Source organism: Emys orbicularis, chromosome 2 (genome assembly GCF_028017835.1).
Source record: "Emys orbicularis isolate rEmyOrb1 chromosome 2, rEmyOrb1.hap1, whole genome shotgun sequence".
Classification (NCBI taxonomy): domain Eukaryota; kingdom Metazoa; phylum Chordata; order Testudines; family Emydidae; genus Emys; species Emys orbicularis.
Genome location: NC_088684.1, coordinates 83,390,214 through 83,415,549, shown reverse-complemented (window position 1 = coordinate 83,415,549; position 25,336 = coordinate 83,390,214). Strand labels below are relative to the sequence as shown.

The 25,336-nt window shown below is 43.4% G+C and overlaps 1 protein-coding gene across 1 annotated transcript in view; it reads left to right on the top strand.

Annotated features, from left to right (window-relative positions):
- The window catches only part of GREB1L (GREB1 like retinoic acid receptor coactivator), a 113,822-nt gene that overhangs the window by 66,109 nt on the left and 22,377 nt on the right, over positions 1-25,336 (top strand). The window contains exons 16-24 of the mRNA XM_065398316.1: positions 1,760-1,952; positions 5,096-5,229; positions 7,355-7,694; positions 17,088-17,203; positions 17,624-17,868; positions 19,705-20,264; positions 20,765-20,867; positions 23,749-23,904; positions 24,108-24,247. Coding sequence (XP_065254388.1) covers positions 1,760-1,952; positions 5,096-5,229; positions 7,355-7,694; positions 17,088-17,203; positions 17,624-17,868; positions 19,705-20,264; positions 20,765-20,867; positions 23,749-23,904; positions 24,108-24,247 — 1,987 coding nt within the window. The remainder of the gene's footprint in view (positions 1-1,759; positions 1,953-5,095; positions 5,230-7,354; positions 7,695-17,087; positions 17,204-17,623; positions 17,869-19,704; positions 20,265-20,764; positions 20,868-23,748; positions 23,905-24,107; positions 24,248-25,336) is intronic.

Sequence of the window (25,336 nt, the reverse complement as noted above, 5' to 3'; positions counted from 1 at the left end):
ACAAACCAATACTCTAGAACAAAGGAAAGGGCGAGTTCCCCCACCACCACCAAATCAGATCATCAGGGAGGAAACTGGTCTCCATTCTTCTACCTGTACATCACTGCACAAACAAACCACTTACTGTAATGCCCAGTGGCCAGGGCAGGCTTAGGAGGCAATCCAGAGCAGTAGTCCAGTGTGCCTGGGTGGTCAGGTAGCCGGCAGGTCAATCTGTATTAGAGGCAGTCTGGTGCAACGGTCAGAGTTCTTGGATGGGTCAGCAGCTGGAAAATCCAATCCATGGGGCTGGGTCAGTGGGTTGGGAAGGTGAGATCAGATGAGGTGGTGAGGCAGCAGGGGAAGTGAAGCAAGGCAAGGTGGTCTGGTGAGCAACCAGTTGGCACTAGTTTATTGCTCAGACAGCTGCTTCTTCCTCTGTATAGGTCGGGTACACAATAAGAGTGCTGCCTGTCCATCCAATCAGAGGTTTGGGATGTGACTCCTTTGGGCTTGTAGGCCTTTAGTATGAAGGCTGTTGGTCGCGGGAACCTGTTTAGGACATCGCTGTGGTATAGCAGCTAAGGCTGCTACTTAAGGACCTGCTGGGCCTGGGTTCAGTACCAAGGTCCTGACATACCCAAACCTTCCCCATGTTAGTGAGCACAGTAGTTAATGTTGTTTAAGCCTGAGTATTTGTTTTGTTTTTATTTGAGTAGCCTTACAGAAAATATAACTATTTGCCACAGAGAGATAATGAGGGTCATTTGTTTTCTCTTCCTTTAAATACAACCCTGGTTACTTTAAGGTGAGAATTCTTAATATCAAAACAATGATAAAGCATCATGAGCATGGAGGGTAAGTGTCAATGTTTAATCTGAGTGGCACAAAACACAGAGACTTTCTCTCCATGTGAAGTCCCGTCATCACGTCTTTTGGGAAATGAAGGCTATAAATTATACTGCCTTGCTCCATGCAAGAATCATCAAAAATTCTTACTTGCATAAAGACAGAGAGAATTTGACCCATGAGAGCAAAATATATTCCTTCTTGTTTCACTGCTCAAGTATCCAGGTACAGTCTGTATGGTTTTGGGACACATTCGGACTGTAGAATTTTAGTAAACAAAATGCACTCTATTTTTTTCTCAAAACCAAATTAGTATTATATTTTTATTGTGGTGCCAAATATGGAATTCTCCTATATCCTATTAGGTTTGTTGAGACAAGTGAGTGTTATGTCCACCTACCAGCAAGTGGAGACAGGAAATCAAACACATTTTATGCCCTCAAAGTCCCCTATATAAGGACTATATAGTAATATATATATGCCCTCAAAGTCCCCTATATAAGTACTCCTGTTCTTTTTGCGGATACAGACTAACACGGCTGCTACTCTGAAACTTATATAAGGACTGTTTCTGGTTGAGCAATCCAGTTAATTTTTGTCCCTGCTCCCCCACCTCTCTGCCCCCTCCCCATTCATGTAACAGCCTGGTCCAGCTGAGACACATCCTTCTCTTTTTAGCTTGTTTTTAACTTTTTCCTATGTTCTAATCCTTTAAATTGGCAGGCTGATTTAGTTGCTTCCCAGTGGGGGACTTCGCTCCATTATTTCTCCCGCACTTTTGGGCTTCTCTATATAGAACACCTTGCTGATGTTCCTTTTCAGAGTCTGATGACCTGGGGCTTTTGGGTCCCTGTTCATCTAGAGATTTTAATGTTACCAGTTGAATCTGAAGGTGACAATAAAGCCGTTCTGTGTGTTTTTATTTCCACAGTGCCGTCTCAAGTTCTCTAACACATGGTGAACCCAGTCATGGACTGGCTGATAGAGTTATTAACTGCAGGGAAGTCACTGAAGCTTTCAATCTCCTGGTCCTCCAAGTCAGCTCTTTCCCCTATGCCCTGCAGACACAGCAGTCCAGAATAAGCTCCAACAATGAGGTACATTGGATACAATTTGACAATATGGTAAGTGTGTAACTGTTAAGCTAAGAGTTGTAGTATACTCTTACATTTGCCACATTCTAGAATCATAGAATCATAGAATCATAGAATATCAGGGTTGGAAGGGACCTCAAGAGGTCATCTAGTCCAACCCCCTGCTCAAAGCAGGACCAATTCCCAACTAAATCATCCCAGCCAGGGCTTTGTCAAGCCGGGCCTTAAAAACCTCCAAGGAAGGAGACTCCACCACCTCCCTAGGTAACGCATTCCAGTGCTTCACCACCCTCCTAGTGAAATAGTGTTTCCTAATATCCAACCTGGACCTCCCCCACTGCAACTTGAGACCATTGCTCCTTGTTCTGTCATCTGCCACCACTGAGAACAGCCGAGCTCCATCCTCTTTGGAACCCCCCTTCAGGTAGTTGAAGGCTGCTATCAAATCCCCCCTCATTCTTCTCTTCTGGAGACTAAACAATCCCAGTTCCCTCAGCCTCTCCTCATAAGTCATGTGCTCCAGACCCCTAATCATTTTTGTTGCCCTCCGCTGGACTCTTTCCAATTTTTCCACATCCTTCTTGTAGTGTGGGGCCCAAAATTGGACACAGTATTCCAGATGAGGCCTCACCAATGTCGAATAAAGGGGAACGATCACGTTCCTCGATCTGCTGGCAATGCCCCTACTTATACAGCCCAAAATGCCGTTAGCCTTCTTGGCAACAAGAGCACACTGTTGACTCATATCCAGCTTCTCGTCCACTGTGACCCCTAGGTCCTTTTCTGCAGAACTGCTACCTAGCCATTCGGTCCCTAGTCTGTAGCAGTGCATGGGATTCTTCCGTCCTAAGTGCAGGACTCTGCACTTATCCTTGTTGAACCTCATCAGGTTTTTTTTGGCCCAATCCTCTAATTTGTCTAGGTCCCTCTGTATCCGATCCCTACCCTCTAGTGTATCTACCACGCCTCCTAGTTTAGTGTCATCTGCAAACTTGCTGAGAGTGCAGTCCACACCATCCTCCAGATCATTAATAAAGATATTAAACAAAACTGGCCCCAGGACCGACCCTTGGGGCACTCCGCTTGAAACCGGCTGCCAACTAGACATGGAGCCATTGATCACTACCCGTTGAGCCCGACGATCTAGCCAGCTTTCTATCCACCTTACAGTCCATTCATCCAGCCCATATTTCTTTAACTTGGCGGCAAGAATACTGTGGGAGACTGTATCAAAAGCTTTGCTAAAGTCAAGGAAGAATGTGTAACCCAGGGCTTGTCTTCACTACCCGCCTGGATCGGCGGGTAGAAATAGATCTCTCGGGGATCGAATTATCGCGTCTCGTCGGGACGCGACAATCGATCCCCGAATCGACGCATGTACTCCACCAGCCCAGGTAGGAGTAAGCGCCGTCGATGAGGGAGCCACCGTGGTCGATTTGCCGCCGTCCTCACAGTGGGGTAAGTCGGATCGGATACGTCGAATTCAGCTACGCTATTCGCATAGCTGAATTTGCGTATCTTAAATCGACCACCTCCCCACCCCGTGTAGACCTAGCCTCAGATATATAAACAGAAACCTGTGGAGAAATCTCTTTTCCATGCTGGAAATTGTTTACTACCTGAAGTTATAGTGGAGTCCCAGCCTTTTTCTCCATGGGGCCATCGGAGGCCGAGGTGGCACTGATATTTAGACTTAGAAACAGAACATTTTCCTTTGCCCTGATAAAGGTCTATTACAGGGATGAGCAAACTCCGAGTTTGAAATTTGTTGAACCTCCTGAACTAATTTTAGGTATAAAAAGGCTGGCAGAACTAATATTTTGGTGAACCTTATACACTATAGGTATGGCCTATACTGCACTATACCCTTTTATTATTATTCTGGATCCATGTACATAATGACAAATTCCTATATATTAATTACACTGTACCTGCATTGCATGAGAAATAACTGCAGTGCATTTACATCCGTAAATGCTCAGTGTATACTCATTACATAGTTCTGTCACTTGAAAAATACCAATATTACAGACCTATATAAGCTAAGAATATGTATTTCTTAGGCCAGGTCTACACTACAGACCTATATTGGTATAAATACATCACTTAGGGGTGTGAGAAAACCGACCTAACCCTCAGTGTAGACAGCGCTATGTCAGTGGGAGAACTTCTCCGATCAACATAGCTATTGCCTCTCAGGGAGGTGGATTGACTATGCTGACTGGAGAAGCTTTCCTGGTGGCGTAGTAGCGTCTTCGCTAAAGCACTAGAGTGGCTCAGCTGCACTGGTGCAGCTGTAGCACTGTACGTGAAGGCAAGCCCTTAGTTATTAGAGCTGAATGACCACCAGTAGGCCAATGATAGCGTGAGTTTAAAGCAAACTGATTTTGCCCATAACCAATCTATAGTCATGACACTAGTGCTTACTATTAATGTCATCCTAGTATCCTGCCCTTGTATGCAGGCAATCACCATAATGCTAGTAAGTAATGCTTATATCAAGGAGACTTCCTGACATTAGCTTTTCTGGGAGGAACTGTATCTAGAATTAAAACTAAAAGCACCTTAAAGGGGAAAAAAATACAAAAGACAGCAACCCATGATTAAGCTTGTTTTGTAATAGGTAAGTCATCCCTGATCCCATAGGAACACAGGAATGTCCATACAGGATCAGGCCCAGGGTCCATCTAGTCCATTATCCTGTCTCTAACACTGGCCAGCACCAGGTCCTTCAGAGAAGGTGTAAGAACCCCTCCAGTAGACATAGGTGGGATAATGTTCCCCCTCATTTCATCTTATGCTGATCTCTAATAAAGACTGGCTTAAGCCCTGTTCATGAGGGTTAATATCCCCTCCAAAATTTGTATTAGCATTAATTATGATAATTCTGAATATTCTTTTAATCCATAATATTAAATCCCAAGTATTTCCTGCTAAGACTAGGAATAATGTTCTGGAAAAATTTGTCTGTGTCTCTCTGTCTAACAAACTTAATCAAATGTTAAATTAGCAGCAAATATTTAACATTTTGTTTTCGATGGAAGAAGTCATTACTGGGAAGAATGAAAATCAAAGATATTTTCTCAGGAAAAATACTTTCTGTTTCATAATACAGGATAAATGTAAATTGTCTCTAACTTTCATTATGTTTGTGATATCTTTGTTTGGAACAGGAGGAAATGGGCAGCGAGGAGAAGCTGTATTTTGGCTTGAATGAATACAGCAAATCTCTACAATGGGGAATCACTAGTCCTCTGCTGAGATGTGATGAAAACTTTGAAAAAATGGTGAACACACTCTTAGAAAGGTAAATAATAAGAGTTTTGAATTGTGCCTAACCATGACCCAAGCTTACATGCCATATCACAAATGGACAGAGACACAATGTCACAGTGTAACTGGTTATCAAGAAACGGTTAGGTAGCATTCTGAACAAACACTTTAATTTGTTAATTGGATATCTTTTAAGTGCCATATATTAAAAACTGGCTGCCTCACTTCCCCCTCTTGCCTCAAAAATTTACAGGGGCAAATGTGAGTGCAATTTAGCTGTCCAATTTTGAAAATTTAGTCCATACATGCACTTCTTATAATTGGTATTCAGTCACTCTGTCATAAATGGAATCGGATCAATGTGCAACACTAGGTATTTGGTAGAAGGATCGAAGTTCACACAGATATTTTCTTCATATTCTTCAATTTTATCTAGTGTAATCCTCTAGGAAGTTAGAATAATGGATCCTGTTTGAAGTTTGCATTGTCTCACCTCTCTTACATGTGCATAACGTGGAATAAATAAAATGTAGATGTTATAACTTTTTTGACATTTCAGTTACAGGGTTCCGAAAATGCACCAGTTACTTAAACGCATTTTGGCTTAAGAATGATGCTTTTGGAATTTGGACAGCCCCTTGATACTGGAATTCCAGGAGTTTGTTCCATTTTTTTTATTTTGTAATGAATTTAATGATTGTGTCAGATTGATAGCCTTACAAACTGAAGTCCTCTGCTTATCCAGGTAATTGATATGGCATAAGCAGTGTGGTCCAGGCTTGCCCACTCTGTTTTACCATTTTGCCTTAGTCCTGATCTAGAAGGCTGAGTGGGTAATTCATTTTCTATGCTGTGTCTTCTCTGCAGAGAGTGACAAGAAGTTTGCCAGATGTGGACACTATCCACTAGCAAATGAACTGAGAATTTCAATAAATTTCATATGGGTCACAGAACGGCCTCTTGATGGTGACAACTTTTGGTGTTTGCTGACCAGGACCTGACTGGCAATAGCTCCATATTCCCTTATAGAGAACAAAGCAATCCAGTTCCACAGGGCCAAGGCTAGATGTGTTGTAACATATAGATAAGAGAAGCTAAGTACAGGAACTAAGGCAGTACTATCATTTTCAACACTGCTGATCTCATCAATGCAGCATGCTGTCTGTATATGTTGTCATTTGTGATTGTTCAAACCAACTTTTATTCCTATTACATTTCCATGTTTATTAAATATAGTAGTAGATTGTTACAATGACTAGACATAGGATTGTTTTCTTTTAGTTGAGTAGGTTTTCACTTTTTCTTAGTATTTGGTCCTACTTGTTTGGATTTATAGTCACTGAATTTAGCTCCAACATGAGAAAAAGACTGTTATCGTTTTGCTTGCAAGCCAAACTGTTAGTTTGCCCTTGGCTGAGCTCCAACAAAGTGTGCAACATTGTTAAGTCTAGTCTTTTTGTGAGTGGTGTAAGTTTATATCCCCCCACCCCCACCCCCCCCGCCTTAAAACTTCTTTCTTCCACAAAACTTGATAGAAGGGAGAAAAAAAAAAACCTTGGACAATTAAGTGAGACTGGATCATCAGCTTGTGCTATATGTGTTTGTCCTGATACTTAGGCCTGGTCTACACTACCCCCCAAATTCGAACTAAGGTACGCAACTTCAGCTACGTGAATAACGTAGCTGAAGTCGACATACCTTAGTTCGAACTTACCGCGGTTCAGACGCGGTCCACACGCGGCAGGCAGGCTCCCCGTCGACTCCGCAGTACTCCTCTCGCCGAGCTGGAGTACAGCAGTCGACGGCGAGCGCTTCCGGGATCGATTTATCGCGTCCAGACCAGACGCGATAAATCGAACCCGGAAGTTCGATTGCCAGCTGTCGAACTACCGCGGTAGTGTAGACCTGGCCTAACAGTGTCTGAATTAGACTGTGCCTTCTTCTGTAGTTGTACATGCCATGTATGCCTATAAAAATAGCATAATGCACTTACCGCTCATAATTGTTAATAGAGGTTGAGGCTTTCAGTATTTATGTACTACACATAAAATGAGCTCCTTTTTCTTGCCATCCAGGCCTGCCTATGTCAGAGCTGACTTTCATGTGATCATTTTGTTGAACATATTTACTGACCAACATATAACTGTGTTCCTCTGAAGGTACCCCAGGCTGCACAGCATGGTGATTCGCTGCTACCTTCTTATTCAGCAGTATTCTGAAGCCCTGATGGCTCTCACAACCATGGCCTCCCTTAGAGACCACAGCACCCCCGAGACACTCAGCATAATGGATGACCTCATCACTTCACCAGGAAAGAATAGGAATGGTTGTGGCCATATGCTTATCATTAGAGTTCCCTCCGTGCAGTTAGCAATGCTAGCAAGAGAGAGGTTACAAGAAGTGAGAGACAAATTAGGTCTGCAGTATCGTTTTGAGATCCTTCTTGGGAACCCAGCTTCAGAATTTGCTGTTGCTAAGCACTTTGTGACACGATTAAAGGTTAGTGGGAATTAAATGTTTCTGTGCAAGATTGTAACTTGTATAAATGATGTCGTACAGATTAAAGCCCTGTCAGGGACTAATTTTTAATCCCATCCCACCACTTAATACCTTCTCCCACCCACTCCCACATAGTTTGTTGAATTTTTATCTCATTCCCACAACTATGGCAGTGCGATCTGTGGGATCCCAGTCCCACTGCAGGGCTCTAGTCAAAATCTTGTGTGTACCTACACATTTATGGACATATGTGTTAGTTCTTACGTGGAAAAGGGGCATATTTAATATGGTTTGTTCGGTGTGGGTGTAGTCTACTTTTGGTCATCATAACCATTTTAGGGTGCAGGAAAAAATATTAAGTTGTTGTTGGTCCTAGAAGTAAAAGATAGCATGTTATCTAACTTTTCCAAGTTGAATAACAAACCGTATGAAACAATCTTCATTAAAAACCAGATAGGTTACTTCCTTGACTCTCTGAGAGACGAGCTTAAATCCCACTACGTGAACTAATTCTGTTCTGTCCATTTATGTGTCATCTACTCTGTCCTTACAACTGTTGTCTACCCTGCCTATAGCTGGTAAAGTATTCTGATAGGCATAGAATTAATTCTTTTCTCAGTCCATTGCACGACAAAGGCCTCTTCTTTGCAACTTGATGTTCACCAGACGAAAAACGTTGGTTAGGAACTTGATTTCTTTAGCTAGTATGTATTTGCGAGTACAGAACACTGTTTAGCTACTACGTATTTACAAGTGCATGATGCTACTAGCAAAGTCTATCTCCCACACTGACTTTACCAGCCATATTGAAACTACCGGAGAGTGACTACCTTTTATAGAATAGTAGGTATATAAATTGGAAAGGAATTTCCTAGTTATCCGGTCCGAGTAGGGTGACCAGATGTTCTGATTTTATAGGGACAGTCCTGATTTTTGGACCCTAACCCTAACCCTAACCCCCCACCCCCTGTCCCGATTTTTCACACTTGCTGTCTGGTCACCCTAGGTCCGAGTCCCTGCTTTAAGCTCAAAGATTCTTCTTCTGACTTGTTTTACTTTCAAGACCTTCAGTGATACACAGTATAGCGGGGTGGTCACCCGCTCCTGGCCTGAAAGGGTTAACAACAGCCCTGGGAGAGGAAGAACAGCCTTGGCAGGGGAAAAAGCTGGGCTGATTGGGGAAGCAGCCGCAGCTGGGCCACACCCCAATCAGGCCACAGCTGGCCTGTATAAAAAGGCTGTGAGCCAGAGGCCAAACAGTCTCTCTGCATTCAGAGAGAGAAGGGCCTGGCTGCAGGGAGCTAGAGACAGGGTACCTGAGTGGAGCAGGGCTGGGGAAAGGCAGAGGAGCTGGGGAGCTCCAGCCTGGAAAGCCCCAGGCTGCGGCCTAGCATTAGGCCAACAGGTACTGGGGGTTGCAGAGGACAGCCCAGGGGTAGGCACAGGCAGCAGGTCCAAACCCAACCTTGCCTGTGATGCGTGGCGTTTACTGCAGTCTGCCCCAGGGAGTGGGGCTAGATGGTGACTGGCAGTAGCCTTACACTGAGGTGAGGTGGGGTTAGTGGGTGGGGGTTCCCCTGGGAGGGGGAGACCCAGAACTGTGGGGGTACTGCCAGGGGGCAGAACCCAGAAAAAGGGGCACCGGGGTCCCGGGAGGGATACGGGGCCAGTGGCAAGGCGGATCACCAGCCTGCAGGGGGCGCTCCAGGACATTGGAAGAGCTAATTCCCATGGACGACCAGCAGGAGGCGCCGCAGCGGTGAGTCCGCACGGTCACACACAGCCATATACAATTGGATCCTAAGGACCACATTTGCCATTCTAGCCAAGTTGCTCTTGGCACACGAAGAGAAACCGGGAGTAAAGGTGGCTTTAAACACTCAGACTGCTTTAACCTGTGCCTGGCTGCAACAGCCTTTTTGAGGGGCTGTTCTTGAGAAAAAATTAGCAGAAGTGCAGTTCATGCTAGTTGCAACCTTTACCTTTCACAATACATTCCCAGCAGCTGCAATGGGGACAACGTAGGGCTGCTTCAGTAGCTCAGTGCCACCCAGGGAACACCCTTATGCCAGGGTATTTCCTAGAGGCTGGTTCTACCCCCTTTAAAGCCCTGTAATAGCGATCCTACACAACCTGTGTCATGGGAATTCTCTATTGGCCCATTGCCATTTATTTATAGCCCTGTGTGCCACAGCAGCACATGGGCCTCAGTAGGAATCAAAATCAAAACTGCTAATGTGGCAGCTGATGCTTGGGGAATCCTTGTAGCTGTATCAAATTGAGTGGAGAACCACAGTCAGTGGAGAACAAAAAGACCAGGCTTGAGAACCTCCGAATGACTTTCTCACTCCTCTCCCACGTGGCGGAAGACAAAATGTCTTTGGAAGCCAACAAAACTTCAGGGCCTCAAATTTGCTTTCTTGTTTCATGTCGGGTGCTTGGAAAAACCAGCACTGAAGTGTGCACATGAGGGCAGTAAACATGCACTCCCTCCACCTGCTCCCAAATCACTAACTCTAATTCATTCCAAACTTGAAGGATATGTCTACACAGCAAAGAAAAACCTGGTGCTGGCCCATCCTGGCTGACTCAGGCTCATGGGGTTTGGGCTGCGGAGCTGTTTCATTGCTGTGCAGACTTCCAGGCCTGTGCTGGAGCCCAAGCTCTGGGACCTTCCCACTTCCCAGGGTCCTAGAGCTGCAGCCTGAGCCCAGATGTCTACAGGGCAATGAAACCGCCTCACAGCCTGAGCCCGAGTCAGCTGGCACGGGCCAGTCGCAGGTGTCTAGTTGCTGCGTAGACATATCCTATCCTGGCTGGGGATATAAGAGATGGAGGGTGTTTCCCTGCCTGCCCCCATATGTATGAATGCAGGGCTCCTGAGCACATCCTATTCACAGCCAAGCATTGTTGCCCCTCCCCCACTTTCCTCCTACACTAATTTGTCCATTGTTGCAATTGATGTAAAATCAAACATATGTCTTTTAGCCATTTTGATATCACAGTCTCTTCTTTTCTTCTCCTTTAAATCTTGATGTATCTTTCATGTGCCTTCTTCAGCAGCTTTTTTCCCTTATTCTGTTTTTCTGTATTTAATAACTTTTTATTATTTTACACCTTTTCTTTCTAATACCATTCTTCTTTCTCTTCAGTTCCCTTGTTCTTTGCTGACTTTTCCTCTCTCCAACTTCATTTTGTTTCTCTCTTCATATTTGGTACTTCACTCTTAAAATTTTAATACAGAGAAAAGGAAAGGATTAATAAAGAAAAAAAAGAAGCAGATACCTTCTCCCTTTGTCCTCCACTCTGATGGTTGTCTCTATTCTCCCCCCCCCCCCCCCGCGCGCACACACTCTGGTTTCCCTGGTGTTTGTGGGGCGAGGGGAGGCAAGAAAGGGGGAGAAGAGAGATTGGAGAAAGTTCCTTAGGATATGTATATCTGCGCTTCCACAATATCTCACTCATTTCTGTTGGGGGGAGGGAGCAGGGAGAGGATCCTGTCTGTTGGGAGGCCTCAGTTCACAGTGGAGACGAGTGCTTTCTTTACTCCATCCTTGAGGAGAACTGTACGTGCAGGGGTCAGGGTGGGTCACCTTCCTGGCATCAGCGTGAGTGCTGTCTCACACCACTCATCTTCCCTCTGGTGGTGATCAGCTGTGCAGATGTGTTGGGTAGCTATCAAATGTAATGCCTAGTATTAGACAAAACAGTCCCCTGTGTATGTGAGATTTGAAACATCTTTCAGGTGAATGGTAAATTTCTTTGTTTACAGTCTTTCCTGCTGGCGAATGGTTGCTTCAGCAGTTATTAGTTTTCTAACATCTGCGGTCCATTCTTTGTCGTCTCTGAGGAGCTAGTCTGTGAGCATTCCCCAGAACTAGAGCATATTTCAGTAACAATCATATAGTAAAATGGCATCGCTCCATATGCAATGTTGATACACACATTTTAACAGGACAATGATGTTCAGTAGATTGAGTTTCAAATGATACCTCACAAGGCGTACTATGTACAAAATATATCATAACCATATAAAAGTGGTGAACATGGGGCACAGGGTGTCAGAGTCCCATTCTCTCCAACTTTACTACAGAAGGTTCTCATCATAGATGCCTCCATGTTTGGATGGGGTGCACACCTGGGTGAACACTTGGGTCAAGGGATATGGTCAGGAAATGAAGCCAAAATGAACATAAACCAGCTCAAACTGAGCGCAGTGCGGGAGGCTTCCAGACAGTTTCTCCCTTTCATACATTCTCGTCACAGTATTCTATATAAGCAAACAGGGAGGAGCAATCCACACCCTCTCTGTATAGAAGATGTAAAACTCTGGAACTGGTGTATTCAACATAAGATAACTCTGTCACGCACTGGGAGTACACAGTGCCCCAGGGGAGAGCTTCAGAAGGTGCTTCTCCCAGGACCACATGTGGGAGCTTCGTAACTCAGTGATACAGACAGTATTCCATTTTTGGTGTCCCACAAGAACAGAATGTGTGAACTACTGCTCTAGGCGAGCCTTTGGTCAGAACTCCATGGGAGTCGCTCTTCTGGTTCCCTGATTAGGCAATCAATGTACATCTTTCCCCCATCCCCTTATTACTTCAAGTCCTGAGGAAAATCTGGCAGGACATGGCGTGGGTCATACCGATCGCTCCCAACTGGCCCTGGTACTGCTGGTTTCCGAGTCTCCTTAGTTGTCGGCTCATCCGAACATCACCTTCCAGACCTTTTGATGCAATGCAAAGGCAGAATTGGTCAATTCAGTCCAGGCTCATTATAGCTGACAGCCTATTTGGATGGGCATCAAGCCTCGAGAGCGCATATTTGAGAGATATCTAGGCTATTCTCAACAGTAGTAGAAAGGAGTCTACTAGAAAATGTTGTGCAGTCAAGTGGAAATTATTTTCTATCTGGGCTTATAATCACCACCCTTTTCCAGCAGAATCAGACGTCTTTGCTATCCTGGACTACCTTCTATCCCTAAAGGCCAGAGGACTCTCTTTTCGCTCAGTGACTACTTACTTGGCAGCTATCAGCACTGATCGATAACTGCTCCAGTTTTGCCTATCCTGTAACGATCCACTTCCACACAGGCTTCCTTCAGACATTGCCACCTGTAAGCAAAACCAACTCCAACGTGGGACCTTTAATTTCGTTTTATCAGTGCTCACAAAAGCTCTGTTTGAACCATTGGCAACCGGCTTGCTATGCCATCTCTCCATAAAAGTCGTCTTTTTAATAGCCACTGTGGAGAACTAGGAGCTCTTATGGCAGATCCACCATACACGGTCTTACACAAAGATAGCATCATATTAAGACTGCATCCTAAATTTATACCCAGAGTCATTTTGGACATTCTCCTCATTCAAACCATTAACTTACCTACCTTCTTTCTAAAACTACACACTTCTAATTAAGACATGTCTACCATCCGTGGACATTTGCAGAGCAGTGGCTTTCTGTCTGCAGAGAGCAAAACCATTCAGATAATTACCAAGGTTATTTGTTACAGCTACTACTCTCATCCATTCTGCTAAGGTATCATCCCAAAAGCTTTCTAAATGGATCTCTGGATGCATCCTGCTGTGCTGTGAGATAGTAGCCAATACTAGCCCACCACAGGGTGTGAGAGCTCACTCTACCAGAGCCCAGACAACTTCAATAGCCTCGTTGAAAGATGTTCCTTTTGGCAAAATCTGCAAAACTGCTAAATGGAACTTGATGCTTACCTTTTCCAGACGTTATGCCATAGTTCAGGCCTCGGCAGCGGATGCTTGTCTGGGTACCACTGTAATTGTTTGTTTCCTACTTGTGCTCGCACTCACTTCCACAATAGATGCGGTTCATCAGTCACCCAGAGTGGAACACACAGAGGGACCAGCACTTGAAGAAGAAAGGGATGTTATTTACCTGTTCTGTAACCAGAGTTGTTTGAGATGTGTGGTCCCTATTTGTATTGCACCACCTGCCCTCCTTCCCCTCTGCTTGGGATCATGACTTGATTTGCGGTAGAGAAGGAACTGGAGAGGCGATTGGTTCACGTTGCCCCTTATGCCCTCAGATCAGAGCATTAAGAGGTGAGTGGCTCAGGTGCGAATCAATGAACACTGCTGAAAACTGATCTCAGGCACATGGTGCACATGTGTACCCAGAGTGGAATATAGATAGGGACCATGCATCTTGAAGAACTCTGGTTACAGAACAGGTAAGTAGCCTCCTTTTGGGGGGGGGTTGAGTGAGAGAGCAGCTTTGGGATATTGAGTTCCCTCTTTTAAGAGCTATGAGTGAAATTCTAGCTTCATCAAAGTCAATATGATCTTTGCCGTTGACTTCACTGGGATCAGGAAGGACTAGTTTGTGAAGTAGCTTTTAGTGGCACCAGCTTGGAGGGTCCTGTTAACTCTGCCCTTCTCCTAAGCATCAAGGTACCAGTGCTTAGCAACGCAGCACAGGATTGGCAGTAGCTGTGTGCTGGTGATCTGGTGCTACTCTTGTTACTACTTATATCACTTTTCAGTCCTAGCCTCAGTGATTTGGTCTGCTCTTTGATTTCTCACCTTGGAAGGAAACAAACCAAACAAAGCCCAAAGACATAAACCCATTGGATTTGATCTTGTTGGTGAGGTTTTTAAGCCAGATGGTGTTGCATTCCTTTCCGTGGTCCCAGTTTCCAGTGATCTTTCCTGCACTTTCTCAGAAACCTCAAAAGTTGGTTATGTGCTACAGGGTAAATAATCTCCTTGCTCTGTACATCTGTGAATCCTGCTGAATAGGACAGTACATGGCAGTACATTCAACCTGCTAACTGAGCTAATACAGAGAGGTGGGTAGGTAGTCAGAACAATTTGTATTGTTTCAAAAAATATGCTACATAGAGGGTGCAGAAAGCAGCAGGCTGATGGGATAGGGAAAGTAAATAAAACTAGAGTAGAAGAGATGTGCTACCCCTAGTCCTGAGGGAAAAAAATTAGTCATAGGTTTTTCACAGTGGAAAATTTTAAAAAGCAGGACATCATACTGAGTCATTGATCTGCTATAGAGTGTTTCCTTTTTAAGCCTGTTCTTTTTGCCTGAGAAGAAATGACTCATAATACATGACATTTGCGAAGGAAGAGAGAGAGCGAATATATACAGAAGGAGAGTAGAGAAAAGCTGAGTGGAAAATGTCATTGAAAAGTTCCTCCTTGCTATTCGCCTGTTCCACAGAGCTTGCTTATAACTAGGTGCCCTCTGAAGATACATCTACGCAAGTTAATATCAGCCTTGCAGATTTCTGCCAGCCCCCTAGCTCCAGGAGTATAATCCCTTTTTTTTAATGAGCAATTACAATATTATTGGGTTGATTTTTTTTGTTTGTTTTTTTAATCATTGTACTCATGGTTCAGTCAGCAAAGCAGATTTTGTGCCTCAGCTGGTAAATTTCCATGAAGATTTGCATGGCTAAGTTATAAATATCTCATTCAGAGTTGATTCTTGATCCATTATTAAGGAGATGCAGGAAACGCTTTAATAATGTTCTGCAGTATTAATAAGTATTGATTCTAAAGCATCAAGGCTTAATTTTCATTTGTCCTTCCACAGTGAGAAAGATCTTCATCTTTAAAATCACCCAGAATAGAACATTTTGAGTCTCCAGCTAGTGTATGAAGAAAAGACACATTGGTTCAGAGGTTCCTAGCTGATAATGTCTGATTGGCCAGTGATCTAACTGACCTAAGTTGTCAATTTTCTCAAATGGTACCCTTAGCATATTGGCAGTAGGAGCTAGATTTTAGCCTTCACTTTTGAACTTAGTCATTATAATGTGATTTCAGCATTTGCAGAGGCAGAATGGTTCTTTTTCTCTTCTAGTTAAAGCAGTTGCCTTTGACTTGTAATAAATAATAGATGCTGAAATTAGTATGCCTTGTATATTTTTCTTTTCTTTTTATTTTAATACAGCGATTTCATCCCCTATATATCAGTGCACCTTATACCAAGATGGCTTTGTACATGAGCAAACAGCATCACTTGTGTAAATACAACTTGGGAACTAATATCTGTAAACTTCTGTTGTAGAACCTTAAAAATAACTTTTTTGGTGGTGGCACTGTGGATTTTCTCCACCTCTCTCTATAAACAATAGCTAGTTACTATCCAGACAATATACACCCACTAGATTATAAAAACTTTATGCTAGGTTTTACTTTTGGCCTGGCTTCCTTTTAACCGTTGCTTTAGAGCTGTAAAGCCTATACGGTCACATCCTGCTTCCATCCTCAAGGAGTTCAGGGCACACAGTATGCAGCAGAACCAGTAAGATTCTGCTGCATGACGTGAAGCGAGATCCTGGGAGGCTGCACCCAACACACATGACAGAGCTGTGCTCTGCAGGGATCATTTTGCCCCATTTTACAAGGGGATTGGGGGATGAGTGGAGCTGGGGCTGAAACTACCAGCCATTCCACTCTGTGGAGGGAGAGTGGGAAGCCCCAAAGGCTCAGTCATGGAGTGATCTGCATGTGAGAATTCCTTGCCCCTAAGTCCGTGCATAAAATCTAGGATTTGCCCCATAGGGGAACTTATATCGGCATAGAAACGTCTCTTAGGGATGTATAAAACAAAATGCTGACCTAGCCCCCAGTGTAGACAGTGCTAGGTTGACAGAAGAATTTTTTGTCGACCTAGATACCACATCTTGGAGAGGTGGATTACTTACGCCTCCCATCAGCATAGGTAGTGTCCACGCTAAAGCAGTACAGTGGTTGCAGATGTGCCACTGTAGTGTTTGTAAAAAGAACAGGAGTACTTGTGTCGCCTTAGAGACTAACAAATTTATTTGGGCATAAGCTTTCGTGGGCTAAAACCCACTTCATCGGATGCATGCAGTGGAAAATAAAGTAGGAAGATATATATACACAGAGAACATGAAAAAATGGGTGTTGCCATACCAGCTATAACGAGACTAATCAATTAAGGTGGGCCATTATCAGCAGGAGGGAAAAAAAGTTTGCTTTTAGTGTACTTCTGTTCCCTTAAGTAGAAGAGTAAAACAAAAATGGAAGTAGTTCTTAATCCTTTTTCATACAGTAAGGGAAATTATTCCCCTTGGCCATAAACTGCTTTCAGATAGCTTATGTCTGTTCAAACAGGAAATCTAAGATGTTAACTGTAGGTGTGCTGATTCACTGACAGATGCCAAACCCAGGTGTACGGTACTAACTCTGTTTATTGCTTGGCTGGCAGTTGGCTACCATGCAAAATTCACAATTGCCCTTAGATTGTCCCCCCCGTTGGATGTTGATATAATGAATAATGTGCAGAGAACAAAAAAAGGGCCCACAATACTGGGTTAAAATTTAAAGTTTAAAAAATGGAACCCAGACTTGATTTAATATTCTCTTTTTGCAGGCTTGGAGGGGAAATGAACAGGAGGATTGGGTCCCTCGTACCTATCAGGATTTAGAAGGCCTGCCTTGTATTGTTATCCTGACTGGCAAGGACACCCTAGGAGAAACTTTTCCCAGGTACTATCTGAACTGTTGTACAGTGCAAATGTCTGAAAAACAATCAACACGTTTGTAAGAACAAATGTAAAACTTTCAGTTGCTGATTGGAAATAACAATCTTGCTGTTAATGTTGCATGAAAGATGCTGTTTTAGAAGACTTTCTTTTTGGTAAAGTTTTTCCTTGGTGAAAAGAAAAAGTTGCTTTGTGACAGATAAAGTACTAGTGGGAGGTTCTACATTGTATCATGAACTGAACAGCTATACTAAGCATCAAAGAACATAGCTCATGTGCTGAGTGTTTTTAAACTAATTAGATTTCCAGTGATTAATGGAATTGCAAATAGACATTGTATAAGCCATTTAAAATTAATACTGAGAGTGACTCTTTAAAGGCCAGAAAATATAAAACATCCTCTTTCTTGGGTTTGTTTTTCTAGGTCATTGAAATACTGTGACCTCCGACTAATTGACTCAAGCTATTTAACTCGTACTGCCTTAGAGCAAGAAGTAGGTCTGGCATGCTGCTATGTCTCAAAGGAGGCAATTCGAGGGTCTATTGTAGCTCTTGACCTGAGTGAGAAGGAGCACGAGAAGGCTAATATTAGTGAGAATGACTCTGATGAACTGTTGATAGACTTGGAGAGACCTCAGAGTAACAGCAGTGCGGTCACTGGAACCTCAGGTCAGTCATTGCTTTTACAGTTGCTCTGGAGTGTAATGCTTGACCCAGATTTTGTAAGAATTTGAACACAAACATTGAAGCATCAAGTAAAATGTCAGTGATTAGCTGCATTTGATTTCAGATTAGAAAATAAAGATGTGGTTTGCAACATCTTACATACCCGAGTGTTTCAAGTAAAAAGTTTCACACCGAAAGGCCCCTCTGTGTTCTCCCAGGCTTTCCCTGACTAGGGTGAGGGGAAGGAACTAGGTTGGGAAGTTTAGTTAATGTAGCCTTGTGGGCCAATTGTGATTATTTTAAATATAATTTTACTTGTCGCTACACCTTGAGTTTTTGGGGAATCTGAAGATCTTAAACATCCAAATAAATAAATAAAATTACCAGTGTAAAATATTAGGAACAGCACAGTGTTCAATAACTGTGGGGATATAGATGTGTGCTACAAAGGATGGACATTTGTTTGTTTAGAGCATCAGAACATTTAGAGCTGGCCCTGAATATAGGCACAAGGCACAGGGATCCTTCCCTCTTACAGTTTGGATGATGGATATGTGTTGCTGTGTGTAAACCCTGCACTGACAGACAAGGGGCTAGGCAGGCTCTGTGCTAAAGTAACCTCACCCCTCTGGCCCTGCCAATCATGCATGGTAGGTAACAAGGCTTTAAAAGGAGGAAGGTGCAGTCAGCAAAAGGGAAGCCCTGAGAAGGGAGTGTCTCCTGAAGCAGAAGGAGGAACTCCCATGCCAGAGATCCCCCTGAGCTCTGTGAGGAGTCCAGTGAACCCAGAGGTAAGCCTGGTTAGGGAGAAACTGACCTGGCTACCTGCCGTAAAGACTCCAGTAAAGCTGCTACCAAGGCGTCCCTGACCTTTTTTGCTTTTTGTTGAATCCAGGAGGGACTTGTCCTGAGTCTGAACTTTTGCTTTTCCCCACCCTTAACAAAGTAGGCAAGGGTGATGCCCACTGCAAGGACTAAGAGGCTCAGGCCTGAACTGGGCCAACCCTGTGGAGGTATCTGGGTGTGGAAAGAGGCCTCAACCCAGCTACGGGAGGCACTCCAGAGGAACATTTTACAGGGTGAAATTTAGAAACTTTTCCCATGGCAAAAATCTCAACCCTCCCTACCCTGTGTCCTTCTTCTACTTCCATACCCTTCTCCCTATCTGTTTTCCTGCCTTTAGTCAGTTGAGTGGGGCCTTTGCCAACTATTGAGTCTTCCCCACATATGCTAACTTTAAGGCTGACTTGCCTTTTCTAGTCCCGAAATGTGAGCATGGCCCATAGGAGAGAATGTTTTCTGGTGTTCAGAAGGCAGTCAGGGCCGCCCAGAGGTGGGGGGCAAATGGGGCAATTTGTCCCGGGCCCCGGCCCGGTGGCGGTCCAGGTTTTTGGCGGCATTTCGGCGGCAGGGGGCCCTTCAGTGCTGCCGAAGACGGGGAGCAACTGAAGGGCCCCCCGCTGCCGAAATGCCGCCAAAGACCCGGACCTCTGTCAGGCGAATACAAGCGCCGCAGCTCCCCCACTTTGCCCCAGGCCCCCTGAATCCTCTGGGCGGCCCTGAAGGCAGTGCTACTGATACCTTTGACTTGGTAGAAGGGTTTTTTCCCTTGGTTATGGTGAAGGTATATAGGTCCAGATCCCTCAGCTGATGCATAACCCTGTAAATCTATTGACTTCAGTAGAGTTACATGAACTTCAACCGGTCGAGTATTTCTAGGCACCATAGAAATATTTACAGTGTTAAAGTTGCATCAGACAGCATTCACTCCTTAGTTGTATTTGCTAAGCAGTTTCAATGGGTTTTTTTGTTTGTTTATTTCCTGCTTCATTCCACCAGGTTCCATAGCTGAAAATGGCGTGAGCTCCTCCAGTGCTGCAGACAAATCTCAGAAGCAACCAGCATCTCTTAACTTTCAGAATGTGGCAGTTAGTTCAGTCGATGAAGGTACTTATCCAAGATTCACTGCTGGAGAGACCTTGAAACAAGAATGTGACTCTCTGGGTAACCAGATGGCAAGCAGCACCACTTCTAAATTATCATCTTCCTCCATAACCCGGACATTCCGGTGGCCCAGCCAGTCTGTCAAAGAGTGCAAGACCCTGCATGCAGCACTGCCACGCATTGTCATCTTGTCTAAAGCTGCCTATTGTCTCCTTGGCTCACAGAAAAGTGGGCACTTGCCTTCCTCGTCTTCTCTTCTGCCTCATGCCGATGTGTCTTGGCTGAGCTCTTTGAGACCTTTGCTTCCCAAAGACATGAACGGTGAGGAGCAGTCTCTGTACTATAGGCAATGGACCACAGCCAGGCAACACCATGCAGATTACAACAATCAGAGCGAAACTGCAGGCTCTAAGAGTTTTCACCCGCGACGGCTGCTTCTGACAGGACCCCCACAGGTAAGAGAGCTGTCCCCATCTTGGTAGTCATGTTAGTATAGAGTTTTAGGGAAGGTGAAGAGGGCCAAAGTTAGCTAAAAACTGAGGGCACTGTTCTAGTCTTTAAAAGTACATGTCAAGACACAAGCAGCAATGGGTCCCAAGACTGCTTTCAGGGGCATGCATTTGGAATTATCCTCCAAAAGATGCTTTCATATCTGCTCACAAGCCATGGCTGGCATAAAGCTACCTTAAAAAGATCCAACAGATAAATGGTTACCTGCTATCCCATTGAAGTTGGTGGGATTGCACCAGTGTAAATGAGAGCAAAATTTGTCCCACTGTTGATGGTGTATTACTGCTATAGGCTGGTATGTGTTCCTGTTTGGCAGTGTCAAGCAGAATTGACCCAGGGCTGGAATAGCAAAACAGAAGGAAAAAACCCAAACATATCTGTCTAAAATGTAACCCAGCTTTAATACTAGATTTTCTGAGGGTTTTGTTTTGTTTTGTTGCTTCAGGTGGGAAAAACTGGCTCTTACTTGCAGTTCCTTAGGATTCTCTTTCGCATGCTGATCAGATTACTGGAGGTAGATGTGTATGATGAAGAAGAGATTAATACCAGTAAGTACTAAATAGTAGTTCTCAGTACCTCATGTGCAGAAATTCTCTTTAATAAAATAGAATGGAGCTACTATAAGGTGGGTGCATAACTGGTTGGAAAACCATTCCCAGAGAGTAGTTATCAGTGGTTCACAGTCAAGCTAGAAGGGCATATCAAGTGGGGTCTCTCAGGGATCAGTTCTGGGTCAGGTCTGTTCAGTATCTTTGTCAGTGATTTAGATAATGGCATAGAGAGTACACTTATAAAGTTTGCGGATGATACCAAGCTGGGAGGGTTGCAAGTACTTCGGAGGATAGGATTAAAATTCAAAATGATCTGGACAAACTGGAGAAATAGGATTAAATTCAAGGACAAATGCAAAGTACTCCACTTAGGAAGGAACAATCAGTTGCGCGCACACACAAAATGGGAAATGACTGCTTAAGAAGGAATACTTCAGAAAGGGATCTGGGAGTCATAGTGGATCACAATATAAATACGAGTCACTGTTGCAAAAAAAGCAAATGTCATTCTGGGATGTGTTATCACAGTGGTCTCCAACCTTTTTATTCACAAGATCACTTTTTGAATTTAAATGCAACCCAGGATCTACCCCACCCCTTCCCTGAGGCCCTGCCCCGCTCACTCCATCCCTCCTCTCTCTGTTGCTCGCTCCCTCCTCCCTCATTCAGTTCCCCGTTCCCGGCCAATGGGAGCTGCAGGGGCAGTGCTTGCAGGCAGGAGCAGTGTGTGGAGACCCCTGCCCATGTCGTCCCCCCTTCCCCCAGGGGCCTCAGGGGTATGCTGTCCGCTTCCGGGAGCAGTGTGGGGCCGGGGAAGGCAGGGAGCCTGCCTTAACCCCACTGCGCTGCTGGACTTTTAGCGGCTGGAGATCGTGATCTACCAGTTCATGACCACTGTGTTAGCAGGAGTGTTGTAAACAAGACACAAGAAGTAATTCTTCCACTCTACTTCATGCTGATTAAGCCTCAGCTGGAGTATTGTGTCCAGTTCTGTGTGCCACATTTTAGGAAAGATGTGGATCAATTGGAAAAAGTTCAGAGAAGAGCAACAAAAATTATTAAAGATCTAGAAAACATGACCTATGAGGAAAGATTGGAAAAAATGGTGTTTGTTTAGTCTGGAGAAGAGAAAACTGAGAGGGGACATAACAGTTTTCAAGTACATAAAAGGTTGTTACAAGGAGGAGGGAGAAAAATTGTTCTCTTTAACCTCTGAGGATAGGACAAGAAGCAATTGGCTTAAATTGCAGCAAGTGCGGTTTAGACTGGACATTAGGAAAAACTTCCTAACTGTCAGGATAGTTAAGCACTGGAATAAATTGCCTAGGGAGCCTGTGGAACCTCCATCATCGGAGATTTTAAAGAGCAGGTTAGAGTAGACAAACACCTGTCAGGGATAGTCTATATAATACTTAGTTCTGCCTTGAGTGTAGGGGACTGGACCTCTAGAGGTCCCTTCCAGTCCCACAGTTCTACAATTCTATGAAAAGAAAATTAGAGAGACTTGGTGCTTGAGGTAATATCTTTTATTGGACCAGCTTCTATTGGTGAGCGAGACAAGTTTTCAGGCTTACACAGAGCTCTTCTTTAGGTCAACAGAAGTTGGTTCAATAAAAGGTACTACCTCACCTACCTTATCTCTCTAATATCCTGGGACCAACATGGCTACAACAACACTGCATAAAATAAACCTACCTTTTTTGGGAGCATAAAGGCATTCTGTACATTAAAACTGGCATTACCATGTTACTGGTGTGTCATTTTAACTTGTATGTTAATATGTAGCTAGATTTCCAGCAGGTCTCTAAACACACTCTTCTCTTTTATTATGCTAGATATAATTTTTAATGGATCAACTGAACACTTCTTTATGTAGAAAAGCTACAACTGGACAACATTGCAAAGGCAAAATAGATCAAAGTCATGAAGAGGCAGTATCTGTCTATTATGTCCATACCTACTGGTTTTTAAAATATTTTTCTTTCTTTCCTTCATTCTCTGTCTGTCTGTCTTCTTTTAGCAATCAAGCTCAATTAAATAATGCAGCTTTTTTCTCTACAAATTTGATATTGTTGATGGATTTTTGTTATAAATTAGATACATAACCTCTCCTAGGAATTTGGTAACACCGTGAGTTTACAAGTTTTGTGTTGGAGGAAAAAATGGTAATGAGAAACTCTGTTGACTATCAGGTGACACAAATCCATTAATTTTCATATTGTAGGAACTAGACTGGGGAAGTATGAACCTATTAAAGAAACAAGTTCTATTTAGGATATTGCTTTATGTGGTGAATAACAAACAGCGTTGTGGTTATGAGACATCCCCTTGGGTGTCTCCTGAGGTGTGAGCCTTAACACCAATGTACCAGCACTCAAAAAGTGTAGCTCTCTACTAACCACTCAATAGGGTAGGGTTTGATTCTGCTCAAAAACTGGTATATTTGAGTTAAAACAATTGTAATGCCCAGTAGTTTGGAGCTTTTGGGGCATGGTTATCCCCTGATTACATGAGAAGGAAAGATAGAAGTTGATGACTAAATCAAAGAGAGGCTGGGGAATTGACTATATCTCCTGGACAGATACCACTCTTAATTTTGTTATTCAAAACCTAGATGCCATAGGGATCAGTACTTTAGAAATTCTGGTGGGTGAAAGGAATAGAAGCCTTGACACTGAGATTCAGACCTGCTTAGTTTCCAAGGAATTTTCATTTTTTTAAAATGGCTTAGTCTGAGTTAATATTTTAGTTTTGGTTTGTATGTTTGACATAGAGACTTCTTTTATTTTTGAATCCCTGTTCAATTGCACAAATATACAAACATCAAAGAAACACATTTCACATACTCTCTTCCATTGCTTCACAAAATGTATTCCAGGTTCTACAGAAAGTAGTGAGATCACCCAGTCTAGCAATGACCATTGGCCTGACATTGAGATCTTCAGTAAAATAACTTTTGACCTGAGTGTGCATGATACCAAGTATGGTTCTATGAGTCCAGTGTACACAGAACAACTGTCAAGAGTAAAACAAGGTCAGTGAAAGTTCTTTCCATTTTCCTGCTTCGAACGAGAGATTTTACGTTGGTTTGACTAGGCATAATGCTCAGGAAAGGCCTAACCTACAAAACACTATAGATGTGCTCAGGTTTTCTCTAAAGTGGTTACAGAATTACATTCTATCTGCATGTTTGTTGGCTATCTTAAAATTCATGTCATTTATCTTCTTTGTACACAGAAGCAAACAAAGAAACCAAAGTTGAGGAGCCCAGAAAGAGAGAGACCGTGTCCATGATGTTGACCAAATATTCAGCTTATAATACATTTCACCACTGTGAGCAGTGCCATCAGTACATGGATATTAATCCTGCAGCACAGGTTGGTGTCTGTGATGGGACTAGCTGCACCTTTAACCCCTCTGTGGTCTTTCAGAGTGCAGCCCCACAGGTATTGAGGCTTGAGTCTTAACCTTTCCTGGGGAAGAATCATGCGATTCTCCTACTTTCAGATCAGGCCCTGGGCTTACAGCCCCCTGTGGATCAACTGAAGTTATTCAGCAGATGCATCTGGGCGTGGCACTTAGTTCTTCCCTTTGGGAGTCTGTGAATACCATAGTGAATAGAGTGACCAGACAGCCTTTTCAAAACAAAATATTGTTTAATTATAACAGTAGGAATAAAGCATGAGAACGGAAAAAACATTATTAATACAACAAAATGTCTACATGCATGTTTAACTTACCTAAGCCATGACACCTGCTGTGTGCCTGCAGTCAAAACAGCTGTATGCTCAGTCAGGTATTTGCTTATGCAAATAATATTCATGCACCTAAATACCAGTTTGTGCATGCCTGAATTGCACATATAGTTGTGATAATGACACACAAAACTAGTCACACAATAAAGAGAAGTCATTCAGCTGGCCTCCCTTTGGCCCTGATTCGGCAAAGCACTTAGGTATGTGCTTAAACTGCATGCACATGATTAAGTCCCATGGACTTCAGAGATACTTAAGCCCATACTTAAAGTTGAATAAATGTTCAAGTGCTTTGCTGAATGAAACGCAAGAGAAAGTGAAACACTTATGAAGAATTTAAAATGAAGAATGAAAAGGATATTAACTCATGCTGATGATCACCATTTTATTGTAGCAGTTCTGACTAACAGTTTAAGGAATGAGTTAAAGCCATCAATTGCTAAACAGGGAGGCATAATTTAAAATGGAAGAAGGTCACCAAGCTTTATCTGCAGAAAGTGCTTTTAGGTTTACTCCTTTGCTTTTCAGACAACTTGTAGGCAGACTGATTTAGTTCATAATTTCTAGTTGATTAAGGTAGGAAGGGCTCCATTGACTGCACCCTGACTAGCTTGGAATACGTGGATATATTGTGTATAAATTATAATGTGTTCTGTTGGGGTGTTTACAGTACTGAGCTGTTGTGATTTTCTGAAGTGTCATCATATTGTG